We start from the raw sequence: 14,270 nt of genomic DNA, 5'->3' as shown, positions 1-14,270 counted from the left end.
CGAGACAGGAGAGGTCTGCTGCACCATGTGAGTTGCTCCCTGGCCAGCCAGGGATCGAACTTGTGCTGCAGAGGCTGCGGATAGCTTCACAGTGCTGTGCTCAACCCCTTGCACCACCAGGGAGGTGCTCCTGTCTCATGTCTTATGTCCACTTATCCTCTAGGTTTGCTTCACACGTATTTCTCTTCTCTTTAGCAGTCATTTAGCAGTAAACACTGCTGGTGGTGGAAGATACTCATCCCAAATCCTGTTCTTCACATACTCGCTGGTACCAGGAGCAAGGGCTGAGCAGGTTGGCCCCTGGTATGTGGGTCTGCACTGGGCTCTGGAGTGTGGGGTTTTTAAAGAAGGGTCTAGAGCACATGTAGTGAACACTTGTGATTTTTATGATGTTTTATAATTTTGACTAATTTTTCCAAACTCTTATTTTCATAGAGAGTTTAGCCAATTTTTCCCTTTCATGATGTCTACCTCGAAGTCACACTTAAAAAGATTTTTACCAGCAAAAAAGGGTCATTTTTTTTCTTCTAGCATTTTCATGGACTATTTATTCCCCCTTAAAATTTTTAATCCAGATGGAATTTAAGTTCAGAAAATGTGTGAGAAATGGATCTGCCTTAATATATTTTTCAAGTCATTTGCCTGTCGTTGTAACGGTACTTATAGGCCATTTCAGTCTTCCGCCGTTCCCCTGGAAAGCATCTCTATTCCGTGATTAAACCCATCACTTCCATCTATTTCTTATCTTTCTTTTTCTTTTCCTTTTTAATTTTTTTTCTTTTGGTGTCTATCAATATTTCTGTTTATTCTTGCACCAACACCATACAGTTTTGTCTCTCTTTTATGGGAAATTGTCATGTACTTGGCAAAACATTAAAATGGAGCATGTTGTAAAAATAGTTTTATTTTTTTACTCTGGCTTGATTGTTAAGAATTAACAAGCATCAGATGCTTCTTGTGCACTCTTTCTGCAACTCTGCATTTACGTTTTACTTAAATATGTGTATAAATGTATCAGAGAATTCTTGCACACTTGTCTCTTAGCAGTGTGCTTTGGAGATACTCTGAGCACCCACATCCCAGACCTGCCTCGTTCCCAAGGACAGCTGCACAGAAAGTCATTATGTTCACACAGCAGGACAGTCCCCTGTTGGTGGTTGTTGACAGCATTTCTCAGTGTTTCCTTCTAACAAAAAAAAAAAAAAAAAAATACTCCAAAACATATCTTCGTAATTACATCATTGCACTAGAATTGCCATTAGGTCAAAGGTTAAGTGCATGCAGAATGTCTTGCAAAGACATTTCCAACCTGTTTTTCCAGATTCCTGCCAGCTAGGGATTATTCCTCTCAAAAGATGTTATAGATCCAGTGGGTAAAAAAATAGTATCTTGTTTCATCTTAGCTTGTATTTCTCCAATTTTGAGGAAGAATGAGCATCTATTCTTCTTTGTTGGGCACTTGTAATTGTTTTTCTGTGACCTGCCTGAATATGTCCTTTGTTCTTTTTGGACTGGGCTGCTTGCTTGATTTGTAATTTCTACTCTGAGGTGGGAATTTGGGCTCTCTTTACTCTCCCTGGTCCTCCTTAGTCTTTCTGTCCATCTGTTTATCTGTCTTTTTATCAACACACATACATTTATTGTGTACACATTTATTTTTTAAATGTGCTGTTAGCCATGTAAATGAGCTTAGCTCTGACAGTTTGTTATGAGCTGAGTCTTCATTCATTCATGAAACACTTAACTGAGTGCTTTCTATAGTCGTTACCTGGGAGACAGGGATGCTTTTATTTAACCCAGTCCCTGCCCTAAATGTACATCTGGCGGAAGGGATGGATTTGTTATAGTTTACAAGCAGAGGTCATCGCCCTTCCTAGTGGGCTATAAGCTCCCTGAGGGTAGGGGTGATGCTGTGAGCCCTGGAGTCCTTCCCCAGGCCTCGTACTGATGCATAGTTAGTGCTCAGAAAGCTGGATGCTTTCTGGGTGCTCACAGGACCATGAGGTTACCTGGAATCCCCCACTCTAAATCAGGTGAGAATATTCTGCTGGCCTGACCTGCCTTTTGCCCACTGTCAGTTCTGCCCATGCCAGGCACCTTGGAACAGGATTGCTTAAAATGCATCTCTCTTGTCCTAACTCAGGCCTCTGCTTCAGGGACTTAAGGTAAGACTCGGTGAAGGGACCAGGTCTGCTGGGAGCCCCTGGTTCCCCTCCCCTTGTGCTCCCTCATACACGCTTCTCCTGGTACCTTTTCCCTCTCAGCTTCCTTCTCTACGGTACTTTCTCCTCTGTCCCATTCACCCTCCCCCATGCTAGAAAAGACTGTAAGGACTTAGTCTTGCTAAAGGGTTTATGACAATTTACTCCACTTTGTAAGGCTCCCCCACCCCGGCCCCCCAAACTTAAAAATAGATGACAAAGCCTCATGTCAAACAGTGGCTCTCTGGGGACAGATGTGTGAACGTGGTATTTTTAGATGGAAATAATGGGCATTTGGGAGTTTCCTTAAACTGCCCTACATTGCTGCCAGGTGTCTTGCTAATTACCCGGCCCGGGTCATCTGTCTGACACATCCCCCAGGGTTCTGGCCTCATCTAGGTACCTCCCTGACGCTTCCCAGGACATAGGCAGGGTGTCGCAGCGAGTCTCACCTGTGAACCCTACCGGTTTTTCCCAAGATGGCTTGTTAAAATGCTGGCTTTTGGGTCCCCATTCAAGATCTACTAAATCAGAATCTTCAGGTGCAAAGACTGGGAATCTGCATTTTTAACAAGCAGTCCCAATGAACCTTTTGAGGAACCATATCTGGAAAATAATACTGGGGCTTTGCTGGCTACCCATGCTTATCTCCTGGATCCTGGGCATCCAGGCTCTGGCCTTATAAGGATTCCTTCTGGGTACCTACCTACCATCTTTTTTTTTTTTTTTTAAAGATTTATTTATTTATTTATTTATACAAGCACTGGGTACAGTCAGAAGCGCGGGAGGGCGAGAGAACTCACCAGAGCCAGAGCAGAGAGCAGAGCAGGCAGAAAGACCGAAGTACACTGCTGAGGGAAGCAGCGGGTGGCAGGAGAGGTCTGCGCGCCATGTGGGACCCTCTCCCAGGGGCTGGGGATCGAACCGATGCTGCAGAGGCTGTGGGCACCTTCGCAACCCAGCGTTCAACCACTGCGTCACCGGGGAGGCCCCCTACCATCTTTTTAACTGTAATTTATTAGATTAGATATTTTTCATCCTATCTACATATTTCTTACATTATGTTCATGTAATAATAACATCAATGTATGAACGCTAAGGATGGATCTCAAATTGAGGGTGTGTGTGGACTTACTTGGTGGGTAACATGGCTTCACCGAGCACACAGAGCTCAGAGGTGTTGGTGAGTGGCCCTTGGTGGTCTTTGCTGTCAGACAGAGTCCCAGCTCTGCTGCTTCTCACTGAGGTCTCAGTTTCTTCCATGAAAAGATGGAAACAGTACCACTCCCTTCTAAGGTATTCTATGACCATGGAAGGAGATACCCACTGTGGAGAGGCTTGGAGAAGACCGAGCACAAATGGGTGTTCAGAGAGTTGTAGTTCTTTCGCATGGAGAGTCTGTGGTTAGAGATCAGATTTCATTTAATTTAAGAAGAAGTTGGGAATGTTCTGTAGTCAGAGACTAACTGGACGATGATTGCTAAGCCAGGGATCTAGGAAACACTAGTGCAAAGGAGAGACCAGAGCCTCTGCTGCTGAGTTTTTCAAGGGAGAGGACCCTGGATACCCCGCTGGCTTCTGTGGCTGGTTCCCCCATGCATTCTGAGGCGCCAACCCAGTCACAGACTCTGGATCAGGCCACTGTAATCCTCTGATGGGGAAATTAAAATTTCTGGCTTGTAGCATTTGATGGTTAGAATAGTAACTTCCCCTGGGCCATTGCGATCTGTATTCAGTTAATTTGTGTGTGTCTCACTCCCCTGGCTTCCGCAGATGAGGTCTGAATCAAGTTAGAGTTGACATTAGGAAGAGTGTTTCATGTGATCAGGTGGGTGAGCAGAAGCTCTCGGAAAGCTCATCTCACTGTTCCCATCATGACTTTGCTGTGTCCAGGGCCTGTGGGGCCTGCCTGGAGATGACTCTGTTAGGAGGCTGGATGAGTGCCTGGAGTCACCTCGAACTCCAGCAATAGAACCCCAGAGAATGCAAAAGGGCATCAGTCCAGGGTAACTTGGGCCTGGATGTAACCTGAGCTGTTACATCAGTTTGGCTTGGTTTCGCCAAGGAGTCTGATGTGCTGTAAATGGATTAGCAAATCTTCTATTGAAAAAGACCTGGAAATGGCTTCCTTCCTATGGGTGGGATGGTCATTGGAGTGATTTTTCCTGCTGCTGATGTTACTCAGCCAGAGCCCCAGAGGTTCTCTCCAGATGCTAGCCTGGTCTGGCCTGACTGCATCCCTGCCCCAAGCTCCCAGGGACTTTGTGTTTGGGTTGGTCAGAAAAACCTAAGACCAGCAGATGGGATGGATTAGAATCCTTCAGGCAGCTGCATTGCCCCTGAAGGACCCCAGGTAGAGTTTGGTAGAGATAGAGTATGTATGGGGAGAAGCGACTTCGGCTTTAAGGGGACCTGTGGGTGATTCAGGCCAGTGAGTACAGGGTGAGGGACTCCCATGGAGACCCAGCATGGACAGCAGGATTCTGACTGTGGACAAGCATCTCATTGTGATGTCAGAGCCTCCTCCAGCAGACACCCTTTACTTAATGCCACACTGACCCCTCTACTCAGTACTTAGGATTCCCAGTAGGGAGGTAAATGAGACCCACATGGGCAGTGGCACCCATGCCACTTTGTTCTCTGCATATTCCCATTTATTCTGCTCCCTGTGTTCCCTTCAGAGAGCTCAAGGCTCTGTCTTTGCTAAATATCAAGCGTCTGAAACTTAGGCTCTGCTTTGTATCCTCCTTGCTGCCAGTGTCTTGTACGTGGTGTAGCACACAGGGATGGGCTAATGGGTGAGTAGATGAGAGAATGAGTCAGTACAGGAATCGGGGCCTCCTGCTAGCACCAGGAGATAAAATGGCAGAGTCCTTACTTCTACGGGATTTTTTTATCCCTTTTCCTTTTTATTAAGTCATTGAGAGGTACAGTGTCACACAGATTCATTGGCTCTAGCAGAAATGTTGCTTCAGAATGTGACATGACCATGCCACAAACATGAGTCACCTTTCATCACATTCCTCTGTTTTTTTTTTTTCCGTTTGTCACCAGGAGTCACTGGCTTGTTCTCTGCTTTGTACACATAAGCACGTATCTTGCCTGGGAAGAATTCAGTTTCCTCTCAGGCACAAACACTTCAATTTTAAGAAAGAGCTGGGGGGCCTCCCCTGGTGGCTCAGCAGTTGAGTGCTGGACTGCAAAGCTGCCCGCAGCCTCTGCAGCACTGGTTCGATCCCCGGCCCCTGGCGAGGGTCCCACATGGCACACATACCTCTCCTGCTGTGCCCGCTGCTCCCCTCAGCAGTGTATTTCATCAGTCTGCCTGTTCTGTTCCCCACTCTGGCTTTGGTGAATTCTCTCGCCCTCCTGCGCTTCTGACTGTACCCAGTGCTTGTATAAATAAATAAATGAATCTTTAAAAAAAAAAATCTAAGATTTGAATTTTGGGGAGCTTATTTAAAAAAAAAAAAAAGAAAGAAAGAGCTGTGGGCTTCCTCCGGGTCCAGAGAGCCTGGTGATATCCAACAACAGTGGCCGTGGGCCACAGTCTTCCAAACATATTTGTCAATTCAGAAGTATTGCTCCTAGTATCCAGTAAGCTCCAAGATGCTGGGTCTTCTTTGGAAGTGAGGTCGGTGGCGTTCACCACCAAAGGGTACAGGCAACAGCACAAAGAGGATGGTTCCCTGGGAACCTTTTCTGGTTTCAGGAGAGGGAGCAGGAAAGTGGAATCACTCATTATGTGCACACCTACCGCCATGTCCATCCTTTTGTCTGTCCTTCTATCCAGACATTGTCAAGCAAGGTACTGTGTTGGAAAGAGAGAGCCTGCCACAGATTCTGCTCTCAAAAGACCCTGGGCCTAACCCTTTGCTTTTGGATGAAGAATTGTTTGAGGGGAGGTAGTGTGACTTGCACAGCAGAGCTAAGGGAATAACCCAGTTCTTCTGAATCCTCATTGCAGGGAATTGTTGAAACGGTTGTGCTTGTTTCTGTTTTTAATATTTGAGAAATTGAATTTTTAGTAATATAATTTTTTATTAAATAATGTAATATCCATATATTGGACTACTTTAAAAGTTACTTTGTGCTAAAAGCTCCTAGATGGGCTTTTGGCATTAATGCAGTGACTGCCCTGGGTAGATGCCATTATTGATCTCATTTTACAAAGAGGGAAACCAAGGTGCCCAGGGGACAGGCAGCTTGACCAAGGTTCTAGGGGTGGTAGAGGCAGAGCTGGAGTTCAAACCCAGGTCCTCTAACTCTAGACTCACCATTCATAGATCCTAACCACTATACTGTTAGCCCCTTAAATGATTTTGGAAAGATACTTAGAAAAGTTGACATATGAAAAGCATATGCAGTATGATTTTGTTTTGTTTTGAAGATATATGGAAAACATTGACATATAGATACCAAATTGCTGATAGTGATGACCTCTGAGTTGTGGGATTATGTGCTGTATTTTATTCTCTGTGTTTTTCTACATCATCAAATTGAGTATAGTGAGAATGTATTATTTTTATCACTGGGTAATTTTTGGAGAAGTGCCTGCACACGGTGGTGAAATGAATAAGGTAGTGTTGGGGAGATGATGACATAACTGCAGTATTAACTTTATTTCTGGCTGGGCAGTGTGGCTGAGTATTGGAAGAGGGAACAGCAGTTGTGATTTGAACAAGAGGTAGGACTGTAGAACCAGGACTTTGAAAATCACCCCCATGGACAGAGGACCCTTGTTGCTGCACAGTCCCCAGTGCTTTGGACTCTTGTGCTTTCTAGCAATGGTGGACATTTGGAGAGAAATGCCCAGTTGATAACTGGGGTTCCAGGGCTAGAAACAAAAGTAAGGGGCATGAGTTGGCAGCCTCAGGGATATCAGAGAGAGGCACTGAGGGATATTTCAGAGGGTCCCGGACAGAAGGCTCTCCTGATCCCAGCTTCGTGGAGGTGGGTCCCCAGCAAAGAGAATCTTTGTTCTCTGTGGTGGGAGGTGTGAAGGGAGGTGGGTATGGGAGCAGAAAGCAGGCTCCTGCTTCCAGGATTAGGGAAAAGAGTGACTAGACAAGGCTCTTTTTTTTTTTCCCCAAGATTTTTATTTGTTTATGCATACAAGAACTGGGGTACAGGCCAGAGGTGTGGATGGTGAGAGGATTCACCAGAGACAGAGCAGGGAACAGAACAGGAAGATTGACTGAAATACACTGCTTAGGGGAGCAGTATGTGAGACAGGAGAGTTCTCTTGCACCATGTGGGTAGCTCCCTGGCCAGTGGGGGATTGAACTCGTGCTGCAGAGGCTGTGGATAGCCTCACAGTGCTGTGTTCAATCCCTTGCGCAGGGAGGCCCCCAAGTATCTTTTTTTTTAACCTTTTTAGATGTTTATTCTACATCGAGTAACTAAAGCTGTGAAGTTTCCTCTTTTAACATACAGTGCAATATATAATACAATTTGCAGAAATTTCTATCACATAAACACACTTGATTTATATTAGAAAAATGTGTTTTACCTGTACAGAAATCTTCACCTCATATTAAATGTTGAACTTGACTTCACTTTAATGTCATTTAACCTACTGACAACTTGGTTTATAATACCAATCATCCCCAAATTGGTAAGTTCTTACCACTTAAGCATTTGTGCTAGAAAATGAAGAATCCGTGGCAATGTTCAATGGAATAATAAATAGACTCTAAAGAACACATGGAATTCTCAGATTTTACATTTGCAAAAGTAAGTTTATGAAAATATTAAAAAGTATCCCAAGTGTGTTTATGCAGTTAAATAAATTATCAAGTTTTTCTCTATTTCATACTTCAGAAGTCCTTGAAAAACACAAGACATCATGCACCAAGTCTCTATTTTTCCAACTCTTTAATACTCTGAGGTTCTGCCCTGTGAAATTCTCAAAATCATTGTGTCTTATTTTCTTTGACCAGAGACCACCTGGGAACGTCCCAGCAGTTCTCCTGGGATTCCAGCCAGCCCTGGCCCTCACAGGAGCTCTCTGCCTCCGACAGGTACTGTCTGCTCACTGCTTTGGGGCAATTGGGGCTGGAGGGAGGGACCCAACTGGCTTTGCTGGGAAGACCAAGACTCTGGCCGGGGATCTTATGAGCCAAATCCAGGGAGGGGTCTAGAGGGCTGGCTTGAAGGTCGCATTGGCCTGTTGCCTGAAGGCCAGTGTCTCCCTGGCAGTGCTAGCAGCAGCCCTGGTGACCTGCCCTCACCTTGCCTCAGGTGCTTAAGAAAAGGAGGTGGCTTGGGGCTCCTGAAACAGGAGAGGAACTTCTCTACATGGTTCACAAAAACATCAAGGGGTAGAAGTTAAAGGAGGCAGCTATTTTATAGGATAACATACACATAGAACATTCTGGAAAGGAAATGGGATTCCTTGTGAGGGTGTGAGTTCTCCATATGCAAAGGTAATCAAGTAGAAATGGTCAAGGTTGACATTCCTCTAATAGGTGAGTCTAGTTCCTAGTTCCCAGCAGGCTAGTTGCAGGACATGTCAGTGGCAAACATAGCTTCTGAGTTGTGGTTTAAACTTTGTTTGAAACGTCACTTCCTCTGAGAAGCCTTCCCTGAAAACTCTATTTAGAGTCCTCTCCCATCACTCTGGATCCCAGTAGTGTGCTATTTCAGAGCTCTCAGACGGTTGTCAAACTCAACTGTATGCTTCCCGAGAGTGGAAATCTTGTCTCTCCTTTTCATTTGTGGAATTCCACAGGTCCCAAACAGCTTAATGGTCAGTGGATTCAGAAATATCTCCACCATCATGTGGTGTCTAAGACCTATTTATTGCTTTTTGACTATAGGGGTCAACGTGGGTAAGTGGTGGTTCTAATAATAGCTGGAATTTAAGCCTGAATAGGGTTGCAACTGCGGGGGCAGGGGGAGCTCCTGCTGCAGTGCCATCCTCAGTGGATGGGGAGGAGAGGGGAGAGCCTCCCAGCAGGGAACACAGTTTACCTAAAGCGTAGCAGGTAACCTAAAGAAGAACTGATAATGGGGCCTCCCCGGTGGCGCAGCGGTTGAGCGCTGGGTTGCGAAGCTGCCCGCAGCTTCTGCAGCACCGGTTCAATCCCCGGCTGCTCCCCGGCCACCAGAGGAGGGTCCCACATGGCGTGCAGACCTCTCCTGCCGCCCGCTGCTCCCCTCAGCAGCGTCCTTCGGTCCTTCTGCCTGCTCTGCTCCCCGCTCTGGCTCTGGTGAATTCTCTCACCCTCCTGCGCTTCTGACTGTACCCAGTGCTTGTATAAATAAATAAATAAAAATAAATCTTAAAAAAAAAAACAAAACAAAAACAGAAGTGTAAAAAAAAGAAAAAAAAAAGAACTGATAATAACAGAACTCTTAAAACAACCTAAGTGGGGCCTCCCTGGTGGCCTAGGGGTTAAGTCTCAGCACTAACACCACTAAGGCCTGAGTTCCATCCCCTAACCAGGGAGCTGACCAACATGGCACAGCAGACCTCTCCTGTCTCTCCCTCTGCTCCCTCAGCAGTGTATTTCAGTAGATCCACCTGTTCTGCTCCCCACTCTGTCTCTGGTGAATTCTCTCACCATATGTACCTCTGGTCTGTACGCCAATTCTTCTATGCAAAAATAAATAAAATATTTTTTAAAAAAATAAACAACCCTGACCATAGAACTGAAAGCTGACCATAGACCTGAGGCATCCAGGGGAGAGGGGTGTGGGGTGGGGGAAGAGAGCACAATGGACTATGGCGGGGGACTGTGGGTGCCTTGGAGGTGGGAGAGCTATGGTGACCACACCTGAGGGGAGAAATACTTGTGCTGTCAAAATACTAACAAGGATGTAAAGCAATGACACGTCATTAAAAAAAATATATCCTGGATCCAGGGAAGGCAGGGCAGATGCCGTGAGAGTGGCCCAGACCCCCACCTTTCCCCCCAGGAAGTCCTTAGCTGTTCTCTCCCATTGCTACTCTAAGAAGTAGAAGTATGATCAAAGTGCATTATTTAGGGATATGAAGATTGCCAGCAGAACTCAAAATCAAAATGGCTGAGAAGTGAACCTCTGGAGATACAGCTGAGATGGGGAGAGGGGACAGGGAGGTAGAAATTTCCTACAGCAAGTTTTTACTTTCCTGCTGAGACTTCTTATAGAGCTTTTATAATCTTTTAATTTATATATATATATGTGGGGGGGTATGCATACATACATATAGAGATACAATAAATAAAAATAAGCAAACATTTTTTAACTTACATCAGGAAAAAAAAAGAAAAAACGGTAACCTCATTGAGGGGAGGGCAGTGGGCATTTACTCTCGGCTTCCCAGAGATGCAGCGAGCACTGCATTGTCAACCAGGTCCTCAGAAATGGGACCATCCAGCTTCCTCACTGTTATGTGAAATAGGCAATTCCATGCTTTGTTGTTGTTCTTGCATTTTCTTAACCATAGAAATGCCAGGATCAGGGGCCTCCCTGGTGACACAAGGGGTTAAGCACCGCTCTATGAGGCAATCCACAGCCACTGCAGCACAAGTTCGATCCCCGGCCAGGGAGCTACCCATATGCACAGCAGACCTCTCCTGTCTCGCCTGCTGGCCCCCTCAGCAGTGTATTTCAGTAGATCTGCCTGTTCTGTTCCCGCTCTGTCTCTGGTGAATCTCTCATTCCCCACACCTCTGGCCTGTACCTCAGCTGTTATATGCATAAATAAATAAATCTTTAAAAAAAAAAAAGATATGCCAACATCAGTTAAGTGAGGTATGGTCCTCCATCCTGAGTGGCTCCAGGTCAGGCAGACATGAGGAAGAAATTCAGCTGAACTTTCCGGCCACAAGGCAGGACAAGACCACTCCCCGGGCAGGGACGGTGTGGGTGTGGGAGGTGACTGGGGAGAACTGCCACCTGCGATGCTGGCAGAGCTGATCAGGGACTGCTGTGGTCATGTGTCCAAAGCTGGCTCTTTCCGGCTCGTCCCCATGGGCATCCTGTCCCCTCTGAGAAGTGAACCTCTGGAGAATCAGCTGAGATAGAGGACAGGGGACAGGGAGGTTGAAATTTCCTTCAGCAAGTTTTTACTTTCCTGCTGAGACTTCTCACAGAGCTTTTACTATTTTTTTTATTTTTGTGTATATGTGTATGCATACATACAGATACAGGTACAAAAATAAAAATAAGCAAAACATTTGGTAGTTGCTGTCTCAGGCCACCCCTGGCCCAGGGGCCAGATGTGACCAACTTCTGCCCTTTTGCAGCAAGCACAAGAACCCTGTCAGCCCAGCAACAAGTTGGGTGTTGGGGTTCTGAGAGGGGCCCACCATGGTGGGAGGTGAGTAGAGAAGGTCAGATCCAGTGATGTGGACAGCCAAGGTGGGCAAGGCCTTAGGCTAAGCATGTGGATGATGATGTTTCTCCTGTCCCCACCCCAGGGGCCTAGGACCATGTTTCCCAAAGTGGGGAAACGTTCTGCATGAGTGTGGGGGATCTCAAGTTCTCTGCCCAAAGGGGCTTTGCAGTCAGAGTAGGAAGTGCTGCCTCCTCCACTCCCCTTTGGAGAGAGCACTAGCTCAGGCCTGGGAGGGAGGCTCCTGGCTAACTCTGCACTCCTCCCTGTGGTTGTTTGCAGCATGCCTTCTGCTCCTGCTCTGGGGCAGTGGTACTCAGCTCTGGGGTGATGTTGCCACTGCAAAATTTGGCCATACCTGGAGGTGTTTTTGGCTGTCACCATGGTGGGAGGTGTCTAGAGGGTGAGGCCAGGGATGCTGCTAACATCCAGCACAACCCCCACCACAAAGTATCCAGCTCTAAATGTCAGCAGGGCCAGCCTTAAGAGACGCTGGTCTGGTGAGTGGGAACACTGCTCAGGGTCACTCCACAAGGGAATGTGGTCCTCTGAAAGGAGAAGCAGCAGCAAACGTGCAGAACCAAATTCATGATTCTAAGACTCACCTTTTATTCCGCCCCCAACCCCTTTATTATCTTGCAAGTCAGATACCATCAGTGGTATATCCTGGTTTAACTGGAAGCATCTTTTCTTCTTTCTTAGAGATACTTAAAATAAGTGTGCCTCTAACAACAAATGACAGCTTTGATTTGTGAAATTACAACTCGTTCAGCTGGGGCCAGGAGCACAGCTACTCTTCTTGCCAGATCTCACTTTCTCCATTCATGAATTGAGGCCTGCAGGGACCGCGTGCTGAGATCCTGTCTCGCCCTCCATAGTGTGTAGTTCCTGATGCCCTCAACCCAGGGGTATAACAACATGTCAACTCTCCATGCACCCTCTGGATGGAAGGAAAGAGAACCCACCACTGAACCTATAGCAGGGATCTGTCATATTATGACATCTTTTTCTAGTGTTTGAACTAAACCTTATTGCTAAAGAATAAAATAATAGCTACATTAGCATTTCTTTCTGCAGGGGAGCACTAGGTATTTTACAGCCATTCTGTCATTCAGTTTTACAAGCAGCTTTCAGGAGATTAACTTTTATCATGGGAAGAGAAACAGATTCCAGGAGGACATGAGGTTGCTTTGAAACTTGACCATCCCTGTCCCCACACTCCGGGAATTATCGATGCCTCACCTGGAGACCACTCAGGGGTCTAGTCTCAGTTCCTTTGGTTCTGCATATGCTCCTGCCAAAATCCTTGTCATTCAAAAAATCCCCCAGGTGCTGTCCTCAGTACTGGGGATATAGATAAGCCACTTGGATATAGATTCTGGGAGCAGGGACCACACAGAACTTTAGTGGCAGGATTAGACCAACAAGCAGAATTAAATATGCGAGCTGTTCTTTATGCGTTCTAATGTAAGGAATTAAAGTCAGCCAGTGGGATAGAGACTGTGACCAGGGAATTAGGGACAGCCTCAGTGAGGAAGTGACATTTAGGTCATATGTCAGGTGCATATGTCAGGTAGTGATAATTGTTCTAGGCCCAGGAACAGCTAGTGCAAGGGCCCTGGGGCAGAAGTGACCTTTCCTATTTGAGAATAGGAAGCAGATAAACATTGCTGGAGGGTGGGGGACAAGAGGGAGTATGGTAGGAGATGGGGGGAGGGGAGTTAGTAGGGAAGGAGAGTGGGCAGGAGTGGGACCTGCTGGCTGGCCAAGTCAGAGGACAAGAACGTGCTGGGATTTTGTTCTTAGTGTAGTGGTTGGGTGGGGTAAGGATAAAATGTAGTGGATCTGCCTTGTCTTCTTTGAGAAGTTTCCTCCCTGAAGCAGCCAGGCAGCACTTGGCACTGTCAAGACTGCTCTTGATTAGCAGTAATGGCGGTTGGGGGTAGTTAGTGGGAAGGGGGTGAACTGGTAAGGACAGTGTGGAAAGCTCAAGCATTTTCCTGACCGCAAGCTTCCCATATGGCCACTCCTGAAAAATAACATGGAAAAACAAGTCAGGCAATATGTCAGCAGGAACCACAGGTTACCCAGCCAAGCCCAGGTTGGGCCACCTCCTCTCCATGGAGGCAGGGAGGTGGAGAAGGCCCTGCAACTCGGTTTAACGTTTGAGTTGTAGCTCCATGAGCTTTCCGAGAGGATCTGGAGGATCACCCACGGACAGGGCTTTTATTTCTTTCATATGCAGTTTGTTAGATGCCAGAAGCACAGTCAACCTGGGAGATGGATCTGGAAACATGCCCAGTGGCCCCCACAAATTGGAACTTGCCCTTTGAGTGATGGGTTCTGGTACACTTAGCTGGAAACTTTCCTTATATTGCTGCCCTTAATAATAACCTGAGTTGGGGAGCTGTGTTTATTCAGTAGTTTTACAGGAGACAGTTAATGCCAGCTTTTCTGGGTGAGGATGATGTAAAAAGGAAGTCAAGTTTAAACCCAAACAGAATACCTAAGTCGCTGCTCAGTAACTGCTACAAGTATTAAAAGTCATCTTTGGGGTTAACATGCAGTATAAAAGTAATGATTTATAGAGAAAGAAATACTAACAGGCAAGAAGGAAAGAAAATGAGTGAAAAGTGAGGCTCCTGGTGTTCCTTTTATGAGTCACTGGGTAGAATGAGTGACAGTTGTACTGACAGTGTTGTCTAGTAGAACTTTCTGCGATTTTGAAAAGTTCCAGATCTACA

The 14,270-nt window shown here is 46.2% G+C and overlaps 1 protein-coding gene across 1 annotated transcript in view; it reads left to right on the top strand.

Annotated features, from left to right (window-relative positions):
• The window catches only part of GAS7 (growth arrest specific 7), a gene marked incomplete at both ends in the record, with an annotated part of 209,938 nt that overhangs the window by 145,964 nt on the left and 49,704 nt on the right, over positions 1-14,270 (top strand). Inside the window, one exon of the mRNA XM_084236555.1 lies at positions 8,144-8,224. Coding sequence (XP_084092681.1) covers positions 8,144-8,224 — 81 coding nt within the window. The remainder of the gene's footprint in view (positions 1-8,143; positions 8,225-14,270) is intronic.

The sequence above is a fragment of the Talpa europaea genome (assembly GCF_964194135.1).
Source record: "Talpa europaea genome assembly, chromosome: 7".
Lineage (NCBI taxonomy): Eukaryota > Metazoa > Chordata > Mammalia > Eulipotyphla > Talpidae > Talpa > Talpa europaea.
This window is presented reverse-complemented; position numbering and strand designations above follow the sequence as displayed.